Source organism: Pseudochaenichthys georgianus, chromosome 13 (assembly GCF_902827115.2).
Source record: "Pseudochaenichthys georgianus chromosome 13, fPseGeo1.2, whole genome shotgun sequence".
Taxonomy (NCBI): domain Eukaryota; kingdom Metazoa; phylum Chordata; class Actinopteri; order Perciformes; family Channichthyidae; genus Pseudochaenichthys; species Pseudochaenichthys georgianus.
In genome coordinates this window covers 18432848-18445180 of record NC_047515.1, presented here as the reverse complement: position 1 = coordinate 18445180, position 12333 = coordinate 18432848, and the positions used below count along the sequence as shown (strand labels likewise).

The following is a 12333-nucleotide window of genomic DNA, read 5'->3' as shown; positions in this document are numbered from 1 at the left end:
ATGCCTCTAATTTGACCCAGGACCAACAAAACAAAAAAACCCGTTTAATAGGCCACTTTTGTATTGAGAAATATTGCTTCTGCAATAGGCTACTATAACCAGTAACACCACAAAACACATTCTGGTACCACTTAACACTAACTCATTACATCTCAGAGGTGTCCAGTGTTGAAAGGTTGAAACAGAACAATTCAAATCAAATGGGGATGTTTGGGACTGTGCGCGCGCGTGCGTTTCTGTTTGTTGTCCTTGCAGGAGTGTACAGCCCACGCGGATCGGTCGCTATGGAGAGCAGCGAGGCAGTCACAGAGAGCAGGACGAGCAGGAGTGAAGGAGGACCGACACAGAGTGCCCGAGTGCACACACACACATAGGCATCATGGAGAAACGATCCCCGCCAGCTAACGGACTGCGACTTTTAACAACGCTGCTCACCTTTTACGGACTTACCTGTGAGTTAACTGTTTCTTTGTCATTTTGAGAGGCCATTGTGAGAAGTTGCCATAGTGCTCGGAGTCTCTACCGTTAGTCCCTGATTTAAACCCGGCTAACGTTGGTCCTCGTTGTGCTGGGCTGTATTCCGTGCAATGCCTGCTAGCTGTGTTCAGGCTAACGGTTCTGCTCTGTGGTTTATCCTAACTGTATGTCGCTAGGAAAGTAAGTTAGCAGTTGGCGTCAGTTCACAGTAAGCTAAACCTCGCTTGCACATTTCAACTGTGTTAACGTTATTAACAACAGTGTACCCTACCCAGCAACTTATTACACGCAAGCTAACCTCCGTTATAGTCCCATTTCTCCCTACCCGGGACAAGAGATTGGGTTAAGCGCAGAGCTGATTTCGTTGTAGTCACACCAGTCACACGCACATTTTTTAGCTAAGGGGAGTTCTACAAAGTCACAACACGACTTGCCTTACATTAATCATTAATTGAGGAGCAGTATTGATTAGTATAGAAATATAATTGCATATCTGTGTGTGAGTGTCACTCATGGTGAGCTAAGAGCAGCTCCTTTGTGAAAGTTTGCCCACTGGTTGTTGGATAGGGATGGGGGATCCACGCTATTGAGGAGAGGCAAGCGCAGACCTCTCCGCTTTGGGCGTGAGAGTGGCAGGGGAAATGAAGACATATTTCAGGGGAGGCACTGCAGTCGCACAGTCTCTGGAAGTATTGACCTGCAGTTGGGCTGCATGCCAGTCCGAGCACCTTCCAGTCTCCATACTGTCCCAAGCTGTGCTTTGCTCTATCGCAGTCCTGAGCTGGGATTACAATACATGGCAGGCCTGCTAAGACAAACATTGATGGATACTAAAAGTAAATTCCTCCAAAGAACGGCCCATTTGTTTTTCTGAATTCAAGGGCAATAAAAAGACTCCAATATGCCATGGTAGCAGTATCTTAAAAGGACCATAAAACCTTTCTCGCATAGCTACATGCATGGCAGTCACCCTGGCACCAGCTAGGGCCGCAACTGATTGATGAATCTGCATTTTTTTTCATTTTTCCATAATCTCTTGGTGAATGAAACATCAGAACATTTCCAAAAAAAATTAGGAAACCAGCACATAAATGACAATGGAAAAGCTTGAACCAGAAAAATCCTTTTGCACCCATTTTCATTTGAATTAGCACTTGCTCAGCTATTTTATTAATATAGCCATATACTGGCATAGCCATTTGATAATAAAAAAATGTGCAGATATTCATGTTTTTACATAAGCAGACAATCTAACCTTTTTTGATAAGCTAAAAGCCCCTACACAAAACAAGTTTCAGTGTGTCTCTTCAGCTGCCATTGGTGCCAAATCAGTCACACACACACACACACACACACACACACACACACACACACACACACACACACACACACACACACACACACACACACACACACACACACACACACACACACACACACACACACACACACACACACACACACACACACACACACACACACGCTTTTTCAGTCTTCTTCATAAATTCTTTTTCTGTCTGTTCCCACTAAACACTGGTTCATAAATCAACACAGTGAACTGATAAACAACATACTGTTGCAAAGTAAGCTGATTGGAACATGTGCTGCTGTTTGGAGCCATGTGCACAGCACGTCTTAGTTTAACTAGTCACCTCAGCGGCCAAACAAGCTAATTATTAACACAGGGCAATCTAGCCAGCAAAGGTTACTTTTTGGTGTTGTGTTTGGAAAAGACTCCCTACCATATGGTTGAAGACCATGTGGCTCAAGCCTACTATTGTGCAGGGGTACTTTGAGTCAAGAACCTTCCTCGATAGTATCATTTTCAGATTCCCTGTATGTAGACAGGGCTTTGAGGAGGGGATTCATTCAAGGCGTGGCTACGGGTTGTGAGGTCTGTAATTGAAGACCTTAGTTTTGTGGTCTCTTCTCTTGGGGCCGCATGATTCATAATATAAATAAATAATGTTGTAATGAAGCCACCTAAATTACAGACTAAAAACAGAAATAGATTTAAAAAAGGCAATGTACTGACTGAGCAGATTTGTTCCCCTTATGTTAATGTACTTCAGTGGTTTATTAATTGACAGCAAGATGTAGCCAAGAAAGTGGTTTAGTCATTCGACATATTAATCCACTCCTGCTTTGTCTTTACAATGCTAAGGTATATCAGGTCAAGACTTGGAGACATTTGTTTGAGGGAGATATTCGGATGACATCTTTTTTTTTAAAATGTTTTCGGCCACCAGTGCTTTTATTACAGAGACAAATTTGAAAGTTAGAGAGAGAGATATATGACTCACGTAAACGGTACCCAGGTCGGAATCAAAACCATGTCTACCTAGTGGTGACTGAGCATGTGTTTTTTTTAGCTCTACCAGGAAAACTATTTGGCCCAATTTGAATCTTTTTATCTTGCAACAAAAACTTCTGTCACACTGAATTTGACTTGATTCACTTGATGATAATAATTCAAAGTTGAGCATGAACAAAAGTATTTTTCTGGTCCACTGACAAAAGATGTCAACATTTTCACAAACATTTTCCACGTCTGGTGTTAATTATCCAGACTAGTTATTTTCTATTGAAAGTATATACAAGAAAGGGCATTAAAGTACATTTTAGCATTTGGACCCACATCTGTGGGTAGCAGCTGTAGCATTCATCGGTTCCTCTCATTTGAGGTTAAATCTCAGCTGTGATGCAGCAGCCTGAAAACTCCTAATCACATTAAATGCAGGCAGTGTTTTCCTTTTGAAAGAAGGCCATCAGCAGATGAGTGTGCTGCTTTATTGTGGGACATGGAGGCAGTGTGTGTGGGGTTCAGGGCGCAGGCTGTGGTCACCAGCTTCTGTTGACTCCACCCTTTGCTTCCTCTTCCTCGACAGATGTGACTGTCAGAGGCTTTGTATGGCAAGCTGTTCCCTGGTGGTCTTTCAGTAAATGAAGAGCTGTAGCCCCCAGTCGTTGCTTATCCCTGGACTTGTCGGTAGAATGAATAAAAAGACACCAATGTGACACTGCAGTGCATTTTTCATTACTTTAGCCTTTTTTCTTTCAAAAGTTCAAACAGGACTCCCTGCACTTACCTGATTAACTTGAATTGCACTAGAACATTGTCTGTGTACTTTATTTTAGGCTTTGAAGATGGTAGAAATTCCCACTCACTCAAACAAAAGTTACTCAACATATTTACAAAAATTGGTCCGTTTCCGTGTTGGGTGGCCCACAAATGTGCATTAGAGAGGTTACGGTTATTAGACTATGCCTTCATGGATTTAGGAATTCACAATACAAAGAGTTATAACTGACCACTTTTAGGTGGTTACAGACATCTATGACTAAGAATTTCACTATTTTGAGGAATAAGAATGGCATTGTTATAATATCATGTTTTTTTTTATTCTCAGGAAATCCCATGAAAAGACAAAAAACAGCAATGAATTGAATACCGAGCTACGACATGGCTTATTCTTCCATCGTTGTCCAAAAAAGATTAAAAACACATCAATCTACATTACCATGAACATGGCCTCTGTAGGTTATTTTGAGCCAATCCCACATTCACAAAGCTGCATAAATACTAGCTAGCTCACCAAATGTGAGGTTATAGTCACTAACAAATGCTGTGCCCATTTAGTCTTGTTTCAGTAACGTTGGCTAAAAACTTTAGGGCTCAACTGTTTAAAGGGAAAATAACTACTATGAAACTTAATATTTTTAACCCAGATTTGCATCTTCCACAGGAAATAATGGATATTGGGGCTGGGTGTCACAGACAGGTTATGGAAGTTGCAAATCATTGAGGGGCGGACTAAAACTTTGTTGAATTAGGTCTTTCTGTGGGGTTTCATTGTAATGACACAGAAATCAACCTTTAACCGAACCTTCTTGTTTAACATGCCAATCACAGTGCTTTTGGTGGCACGGTGTCTATTTCCTCCCCAGACCGACATTATGAGTTACCTGTCATTAGAACCGAAGTGCATGGGGTTAATAAGCCATTCAAAATTGTGGGCAACAAGGGAGCATTCAAAAAATACATAGGAAGTGCTATTATTAGTGATGCTATTTTCACTGTGTGTTCGCTAGTAGCCTAGGTCTTGTCGACTGAATACATCTTGAATAGACAATTGACTGTTTCAATTACTGAGTCATAGGAAACTATGCGGTAAAAATGGCTTCCAGATATTTCCATGGATAATTAACTACTGTGAATGAACACAGGCCAACCTTTTGGAACAGTTTTTGCCTGCTGTTTTCAGGAGTCAGGGTTTTTCCCTCAGGTTAGGGTCACTCTGATACACTGTGGCTTCACAGTCCATATTAAAGAGGTATACATGCAGGATGTGCACAGTCAGCACTGCAGTTGAATCCCCCAGGAGGGGAGCGTCAGGGTTATGGGAAACAGGTGTGGCTGCTTTCCACGGCTCACTCTTATTTGTTTCACTCATTCAGCTGTCAGGTGGTTATGATATTTGGGAAGAGCACACAGTCTGTTGTATACGCTGACCTACCCCCTACCACCCAAGTGGAAGATTATTAGCACTTACCAGTCAAATACTGGGTGGTGCTGACTGCAGCAAGTTAGCTTTCAGTAGTGTTGTCTTATTTGCTTGTACACAAGTGATGATGACATACATTACTGTAGCTAGCAAGGAATTTCTTTTGTCAAATGTTTTTGGCATATCCGAGTCCCGCAGTGACTCACATACTTCCTAGTTCTTAGCTCTCTATACATCTTTCTTATCAAGTCTCCAAACATTAAACATATGTTAGGAAGGAACATTGTCCTTTGGCTCAACATAGTAGACCATTTTTTAAAAGTCAGTCATCCAACTTTTTTAGTTCCCCCCTACAAGTATATTTCTGTTATATCTTTATTAAAAAACATTTTAAATCGTTGACATATAACTTGATTTAGCAGTTTTAAAGTATTGGACTTACTATACCAGAGTCTCAGGTCCAAAACCACAAGTGAGCAGGAAATGTTCCCTGCATGCTTTATTTACAGTAATAGAGTAACTGATTAGTGACAGTCCAAAACTGTTTATTGTATTACAAAAGTGATCAAGTCCCAAGTTTTCTAGGTTTCTTAACACACCCTTGTCCCTCATTGTGTGTGAGATAACATCAGACACCGAAACCGAGAAGAGAAAGAAATGTCCCCTGGCTCTGAGTCCCTGAATTGGCTTGCTGAGCAGCCCTGGTCCTTGATGCAGATATATTGCGGTAATGGCTTGAACAGGATTTTGGAGAACTGTGTCCCTTCTGGTATTGAGCCAAATGATTCTGTATTCCCCTGCCATCCCTCCTACACCCCCTATGTCCACATTACCCCCTATAGTTGACATCCCTCTGCTCTGGTTGCAGGTGCCGTCTTTGTTTTCAGAAAAGCTGAATACCTTTAGCAAATAATAACAAATAGACCGCAGGTGATGCTTCTGTTTGGTGTTGATGTAGGGATGGAGGAACATACTGCATGTTTGAAAGCTAAGTGTAGAGTCATAGATTACTACTCACTGCTGACAAACACTATAGTTCAACGTGGTAGCTATGTTTGCCTCTAAATAGATTGCGAAAATAATCTTAACAAAACAAGTGGCCAGTTCTATTTAGGGCTTAAAAACAATGTTAGAATAATAGCTATTGCAAAACAGATTGAATTACATTTTAAAGAGCAGGGGTCAGAGTTTAAAGATTGACTAACCCTACAGCCGTGAACTGGTTGGACCTGGATTAAATGAGGTACTACTGACTATATATTCTCAAAATATTTGTCTTCTACGTCCAAGTGGGCTTCATGTTATGGGAACAAACCAGACATGTAACCTGAGTACCAGAAAAAATACACTTGTATGCTGTTTTACTGGCTTTATGTGATGCTCCATGGACTTAAAACTGTGGGAGGGGGTGTGTAGTACATTGCAAAGAGGGGTGTGTTGACAATATTCCCCTTTGATTGAAGTCTAGACGTAGTTGTACAAGATACAGGGCAATATAATTTCATCATAAACAACGCAATTGGCCAAGCATTTTGCATTGGCATCTTATCAAATACATGTTTTTGTGCTGAAGTCAAATCTGCTGTGATTTTTTTTCTTAATCCCAAATTACCTAGGCACCTACATCTCCTTGTTCTCACAGTTCAAAGTGGGTGGTAAGTGAAAATCAAGAGTTGGGTTTTAATCTGTTGCAGAAACAGGGTGTGTGCCGGGAAAAGTGGGTGTGCCGGGAAAATGAACAACCTTTGACCAGGATAATGCTGCTGAAATGCCACACTGACCAAACTACTTACTGTTTTTATTGACCATGGTACACACAGTACAGATGCTGCTTTTGTTGGACTGTGTTACTTCCTCTGTAATTGTGAAGCAGCTTCCTCTTTTAATGTTTTTTTATACCTTACATTAGCTAAATTCCTTAGAGGTAGCTGGATCCAAATGTAGCATAGTTAAACAAGTTTAAATAATATTATTATCATGAACTGTAACTAAACCTCTGAACTCTGTAGTCTTACTAGCACTGCTTAACAACTTGTTTTTTAGAAAAGTTTAACTTTTTATCTAAAGAATCACTGTTCTTCTGACCTCCGTTACTATTCTATTGAGTGGCGAAGTCCCTCCCCTTCCGGGGGAGCTCCATGGGACCTTATTTCTGAAAAATTATGTATTGAAGTCAATGGAGAGAGAAAGATTATCTTTCGATCCCGTTTGAATTGTGCCACGAATTACACATATGATGTTTGTCAATTTAAAAGATAATTTTGCTAGTAAAAAAAATAAAAATGTGTCGTAAAACTGTGAAGTAACACATTTGTTTGTGTGAAACACTCAATGAACTACATCTCTGGTCTTGCAGACTAGCACAACAATACACGTTACCAAGATGGCCGTCACCACTGTCTTGTCAAAAAATGGATTGACTACCCTCACTATCACCACAATGAAACACGTCCAGAAGAATGTCATGCAAAGCTGCCTGCCTTCCTTTGATTCTCTCTGAACTGCCTGATCTTTTTAATGTTTAATGTCAATCATTTGTGCAGATAGCATGAAGTAGAACAGATCGCCGATGCTAATGTAGCGTTAGCGTTTCTCCCCCGGGCTTAAATGGTGTATTATAGAATGATCACACCGGTGTGACAGTACTCTTCAAAGGGTTCACGAAATATGACTACTACTCTTACTGTTTAACATTTTGGGTTACTTAATGTTACTTCATGTTAAGGCTAATAAAAATGACACGGCTAAGACTGTAATGCTAACTAACGTGCTTGCTACTAGCTAGGTAGCTAACTTGATCCAGCCACTCCTGGTCCTTTCATCAGACGGGAAGCGAAAGAACGAGCAAGACCCATTGCTGGTATGATAACTATGGATTTAATTTCCTGCCATAACTCCACAAACAAACTAAACAGGTTTACAAATGCCTCATGATTCACTAACAAACACAATGTGGTTTGCAAATACAAATAAAGGACTGGCTTATCTAAAGCCAGTTGAGTAGCACTTGAAATACTTGGCTCTATGAAACCTGATGTACTTATATGATTCTGTTTTCTTCAAGGTTGTGTCTTCCTGGTCGAATGTACTTATTGTAAGTCGCTTTGGATAAAAGCGTCAGCTAAATGCAATGTAATGTAATGTAAAAAACACCATCTACAAACTAATGCATTTAGTTTTGCAAAGAAAAAACGTATCTATCAAACAAACACATAACATTGTTCTAATAAATCATGTTTCAGAGACAAATTCAGCATAGGTTTTACAAGTACAAAACTTGTTTTTACAACTACAAAACTTTTTCTTCATATTCCGCCGTGGCTGGCACATGCTCCACGGCAGCAGGGGGCGCTACTGAGTCCATTGGGGAAGGCGGGAGCCTCCCGCCGGGAGGTTGAGCAGAGCATGGCCAGCCCTTGCCAGCCTGATGACAGCGGTGTTTCTAGCGATCCAGCGATCTGGGTCAGTGTTATAGTGATAATAAACAAGGTGAATTTAGCGATCACAACGAAAAACAGCCAAGACACATATTGAGACCAGAAAATGAATGTTATTAGGGCTGTAAATATAATAAGCCTTTGTTTAAAGCCTAGTCTTTGCTTGGCGAGCTACTTTTAGACTCGCGTTGCCCCTGCGGGCGACTAAGTGCCCGCGGGCACCGTGTTGGCTACCCCTGGCCTAGACCTATTAAACTACTCCAGTGTGCAGATTACATGGGACAATCACTAACAACATGTCGATCCCTTTAAAAAGGTTTGTTTGCATACAAGAAATCTAAAATTGGAGAATGATGGGAATTATTTTAAAGAAAAACAGCGGAATTCCCACTGGGGTCTCTGCGGCATGTGGGAAACTATGTTTCCATTATGTTAGATCAGCCTAATGAAAGTACAGTAGCCTATTTAGACCCAGCGAAGGGCAGTGGAGTCTGTGATTAGCACAGAACCCATTCTCTCTCCTCAGCACAACTCCACCCCCACCCCCGCCACCCAACAAGGGCCGAGTCTATTTCTGTCCTCATGAATGAAAATTGAGACTGGTTTTATAAGATATAATTTAAAAGCACAGTGTGACTTGTAAATTGTGGAAAAAACACCAACATGTGTATTTAAAAACATCTGATTTGTTATATTATGAATCCTTCAAAGTTGAATTGAGTTGTTTTGAACATATGAGGCCAACAATGTATATTTTATTATTACAGAGACTTACAGTACGTGAAGGCTTGGACCTGGAATTATCCTTCCAAAGTAGCCTGTCTATGCTGCCTTTGTTTGGCTTGATGTTAGATTTTAGCGGATGCTGTGAATAATTTACCAAAATCAATTAAACAGATACTAGGCCAACCATAAAAAAGCTGAAAGTATAAAGGCTCCAGTTGTGTTTGAGTGATGTCTGGCTAATTGTTTTATGTAGTATATGTCTAAACATTCATTCATGGCTGTCAGCTTCTGAGACGAGATAAAGGTTTTTTTTGAGAGCAGTCAGCTATCTAAAAGAGGACAGGAGAGGATGTTCTTGATGAGCTAGCAGACCCTGACATACACAACAATTCTACCCAAGTGCATTTTGTAACACCACTGTGGTGTGATACTGAGGGCACTGCAGTCTCTATTAGCATTAACGTGTCAGGGATGTCCTACACTTAGGCTCTAATTGACAAGGACCCCATTGTAGCTTCTCCGCCTAACATTAAAACTCCCAAAATGAAGTTACCTATTCACACAGCAGCTTGAAAGATGTCCTCCCTTGCTTTCTGTGAACATCTGGGACCTTTCCAAATGTCAATTTCACAAAAAAGTACTTCCTTTCATGCATTTCCTTGCATGGAAAAATAACATTGCTGCCCACCTCTGTGTCCACAGCACTGTGGTCAGAGACTGAAATACCTCAAACCCCCACAACAAACAATAACAAATCCCACACAATAAGGCAGGATGCTGTAGGAGTGTTTGCATTGCCTCGATACACAGTGGCAGACATTGTTCTTCACCAGTTCTGCAGCATAGTCGTAGTTGACTCTGATGAGAGGTTGTAACCTATCCTGACACTTTGTATGTCAACACTATTGATATGTTTCTCTTAAGCATGGATCTTTAATCAAATGTGACCTGGATGAGGAGAATTCCACATTGCTATGGGAGAGCAATGAAAAAGGCGTTTTGAAGAGGATGGTGATGTGTGAAAGAGGCCCGCACGCCCCTTTTTTAAAGGCCTGTCAGCCTGTGTTTGTTTCCACCATGAATTAGCCCACTGAAAAAGCCTCACACCCTCACAGGATACAATGCTAGGAAGGAAGGGGGTAGATTAGAGCTGGTGTAGGAACTAATGTTTCTTTCACACTGCACAAATATTTCTTACGATAAAGACATGCTATAAAACAAGCGATACACCACTTGGCCTATCCTGTCTCCGACTGATTGAGACTGAGTTATAGGCGTCACAAATAATAAAGCAACGGTCTGGGGTCCTGTGTAAGGCATACAGGCATTGTCTGTTTTCTTTTCCCGGTCACCTCTTTAGAGAATAACAATACCAGACAAATAGCTCCCCACCTCCTATTGACTTCTTTGAGTTTCTGGTGTTTAAAGGCTCATACAACTCTAAGAAAAAACATTGAGACTTGGAGAGCTTGGCTGTGGGCTGGGAACGGTTGCTGTAGCGGGCATAAGTCCATTGAGACATTACTGAATAGCTCATTGTTGTATGACTTCAAAGTTACAATAGTCATATATCAATCCATATTGTTTGACTGTTTTTGTGGGAGGTTTGCCAAAACAGTTTTTCAAATTCATGTCAATTTTATTTTTAAATGTCACCTTGGTATCAGATGGAAGTTTAATGGTCAGCTAATGTTGTGATTTGCCTGTACTAAACTAAGGGTCTTTAGAGCAAGGAATGAATTACTGCATTCATTAAACAGTAATGAAACACTGCCCTTCCGCCTGTGTTCACCTCCTACACACACACACACACACACACACACACACACACACACACACACACACACACACACACACACACACACACACACACACACACACACACACACACACACACACACACACACACACACACACACACACACACACACACACACACACAGAAGCACGGAAGAGGGTGAGGACTAGGCTAGTAGAATGATAGGTAGCCAAACATACCTTCAACCAGTACAGCTATTGGAGTTATTATCTTATTATCGAAACGTTTATTATTCAAATGAACAGCTAAAATGTATTTATTTACTTTACAAGATGAATGTGCTTCTTGACTCAACGTAAATAGTTACTGTAGTGACATCTAAACTATGTAGGTTATCATAAACAATAGATATGATGGCCACAGATGTCAGAAGACCTATCACCCATAAAACCGTCATCAATCAGCCCATGACCTAAATACTGCTGCTCAGAGTCCGATAACATGACGTTATAAATTGTGCCTTTGTAGTGCACACCATACAGTATTTGCATTTGTATCAGTATTTTTGATTTGAGGGTCTTAACTTTGTTAAACTGTCATGTACTAACACTAGCTTGTAAAAAGGATTGACCCAGCCTAGTTGCAGTTGTATATCCTAACCCAGGTCTTAACTTGTGTCACTCTCACTCCTGTACTCCCCCTCAATGACTGTCTTATCCCTTGCTCTGTGTCCTTATTTTTCCCTGCATTACTATATTCATTTCTGAATGCTGAGCACTCAGTTTCCTCTCGCTTCAAACCACACTCCCTACTGCACAGATCTCATGTCTGCATTCTTCTCTTGTGAGGTCTGCAGATCAGTCCCCGTGAGTGCTGCTTGACATGATAATCTATGCATGGAGTTTGTCTACATGAACATGACATATTGTCTATCGTGTTGCTGCTTGTGAATGTCTCTGGCCTTGGATCCCTCCTGTCTCACACGGCTCTGACATGGCTTCAACATGAGGGTCTCTATCCAGGAGACAGCGTCCTCCTTTGGGGAAGTCAGGCCTGAAGCTGGGTCAGGTCTGGTTAGGTGGAGATCTTGGCTCATCAAGTGGCCGACGTGGAATGTTTGAGCCGGTTGCTAGGCAAAGAGGAAGGTTTTAATTTACCATTGCGCCCGTGCAGCAGCTTGTCGCAATTAGTGATGTCAGGAGGGAAAGAAACAAATATGAAGCATCTCTTCAAAGGCCAAGCATTTCCTTCCCATGAGTTCATACTTTCCTTGGGTTTCTCAAGGAAAAAAGGGGGCAAAAGTGCAGCCTATTTTCTCAAGTCAAATTAGATTTTTACAGGCCAGGGTTCTTCCTGTTCTCTGCTTGAGTTGAATAAATGTGTTGCAAAGTATCAAATCGTGACGCAGCATTAAGATTGAACTTTTCAT

General features: G+C 41.1%; 1 protein-coding gene across 2 annotated transcripts in view; it reads left to right on the top strand.

Moving 5' to 3' along the window:
• The first annotated feature begins 291 nt into the window (after nucleotides 1–291).
• Nucleotides 292–12333, top strand: part of nectin3a (nectin cell adhesion molecule 3a) — a 32337-nt gene continuing 20295 nt past the window's right edge. For both annotated transcript variants that reach the window (XM_034097674.1, XM_034097673.1), the window contains exon 1: nucleotides 292–452. In XM_034097674.1, coding sequence (XP_033953565.1) covers nucleotides 380–452 — 73 coding nt within the window. In that variant the 5' untranslated portion in view covers nucleotides 292–379. The remainder of the gene's footprint in view (nucleotides 453–12333) is intronic.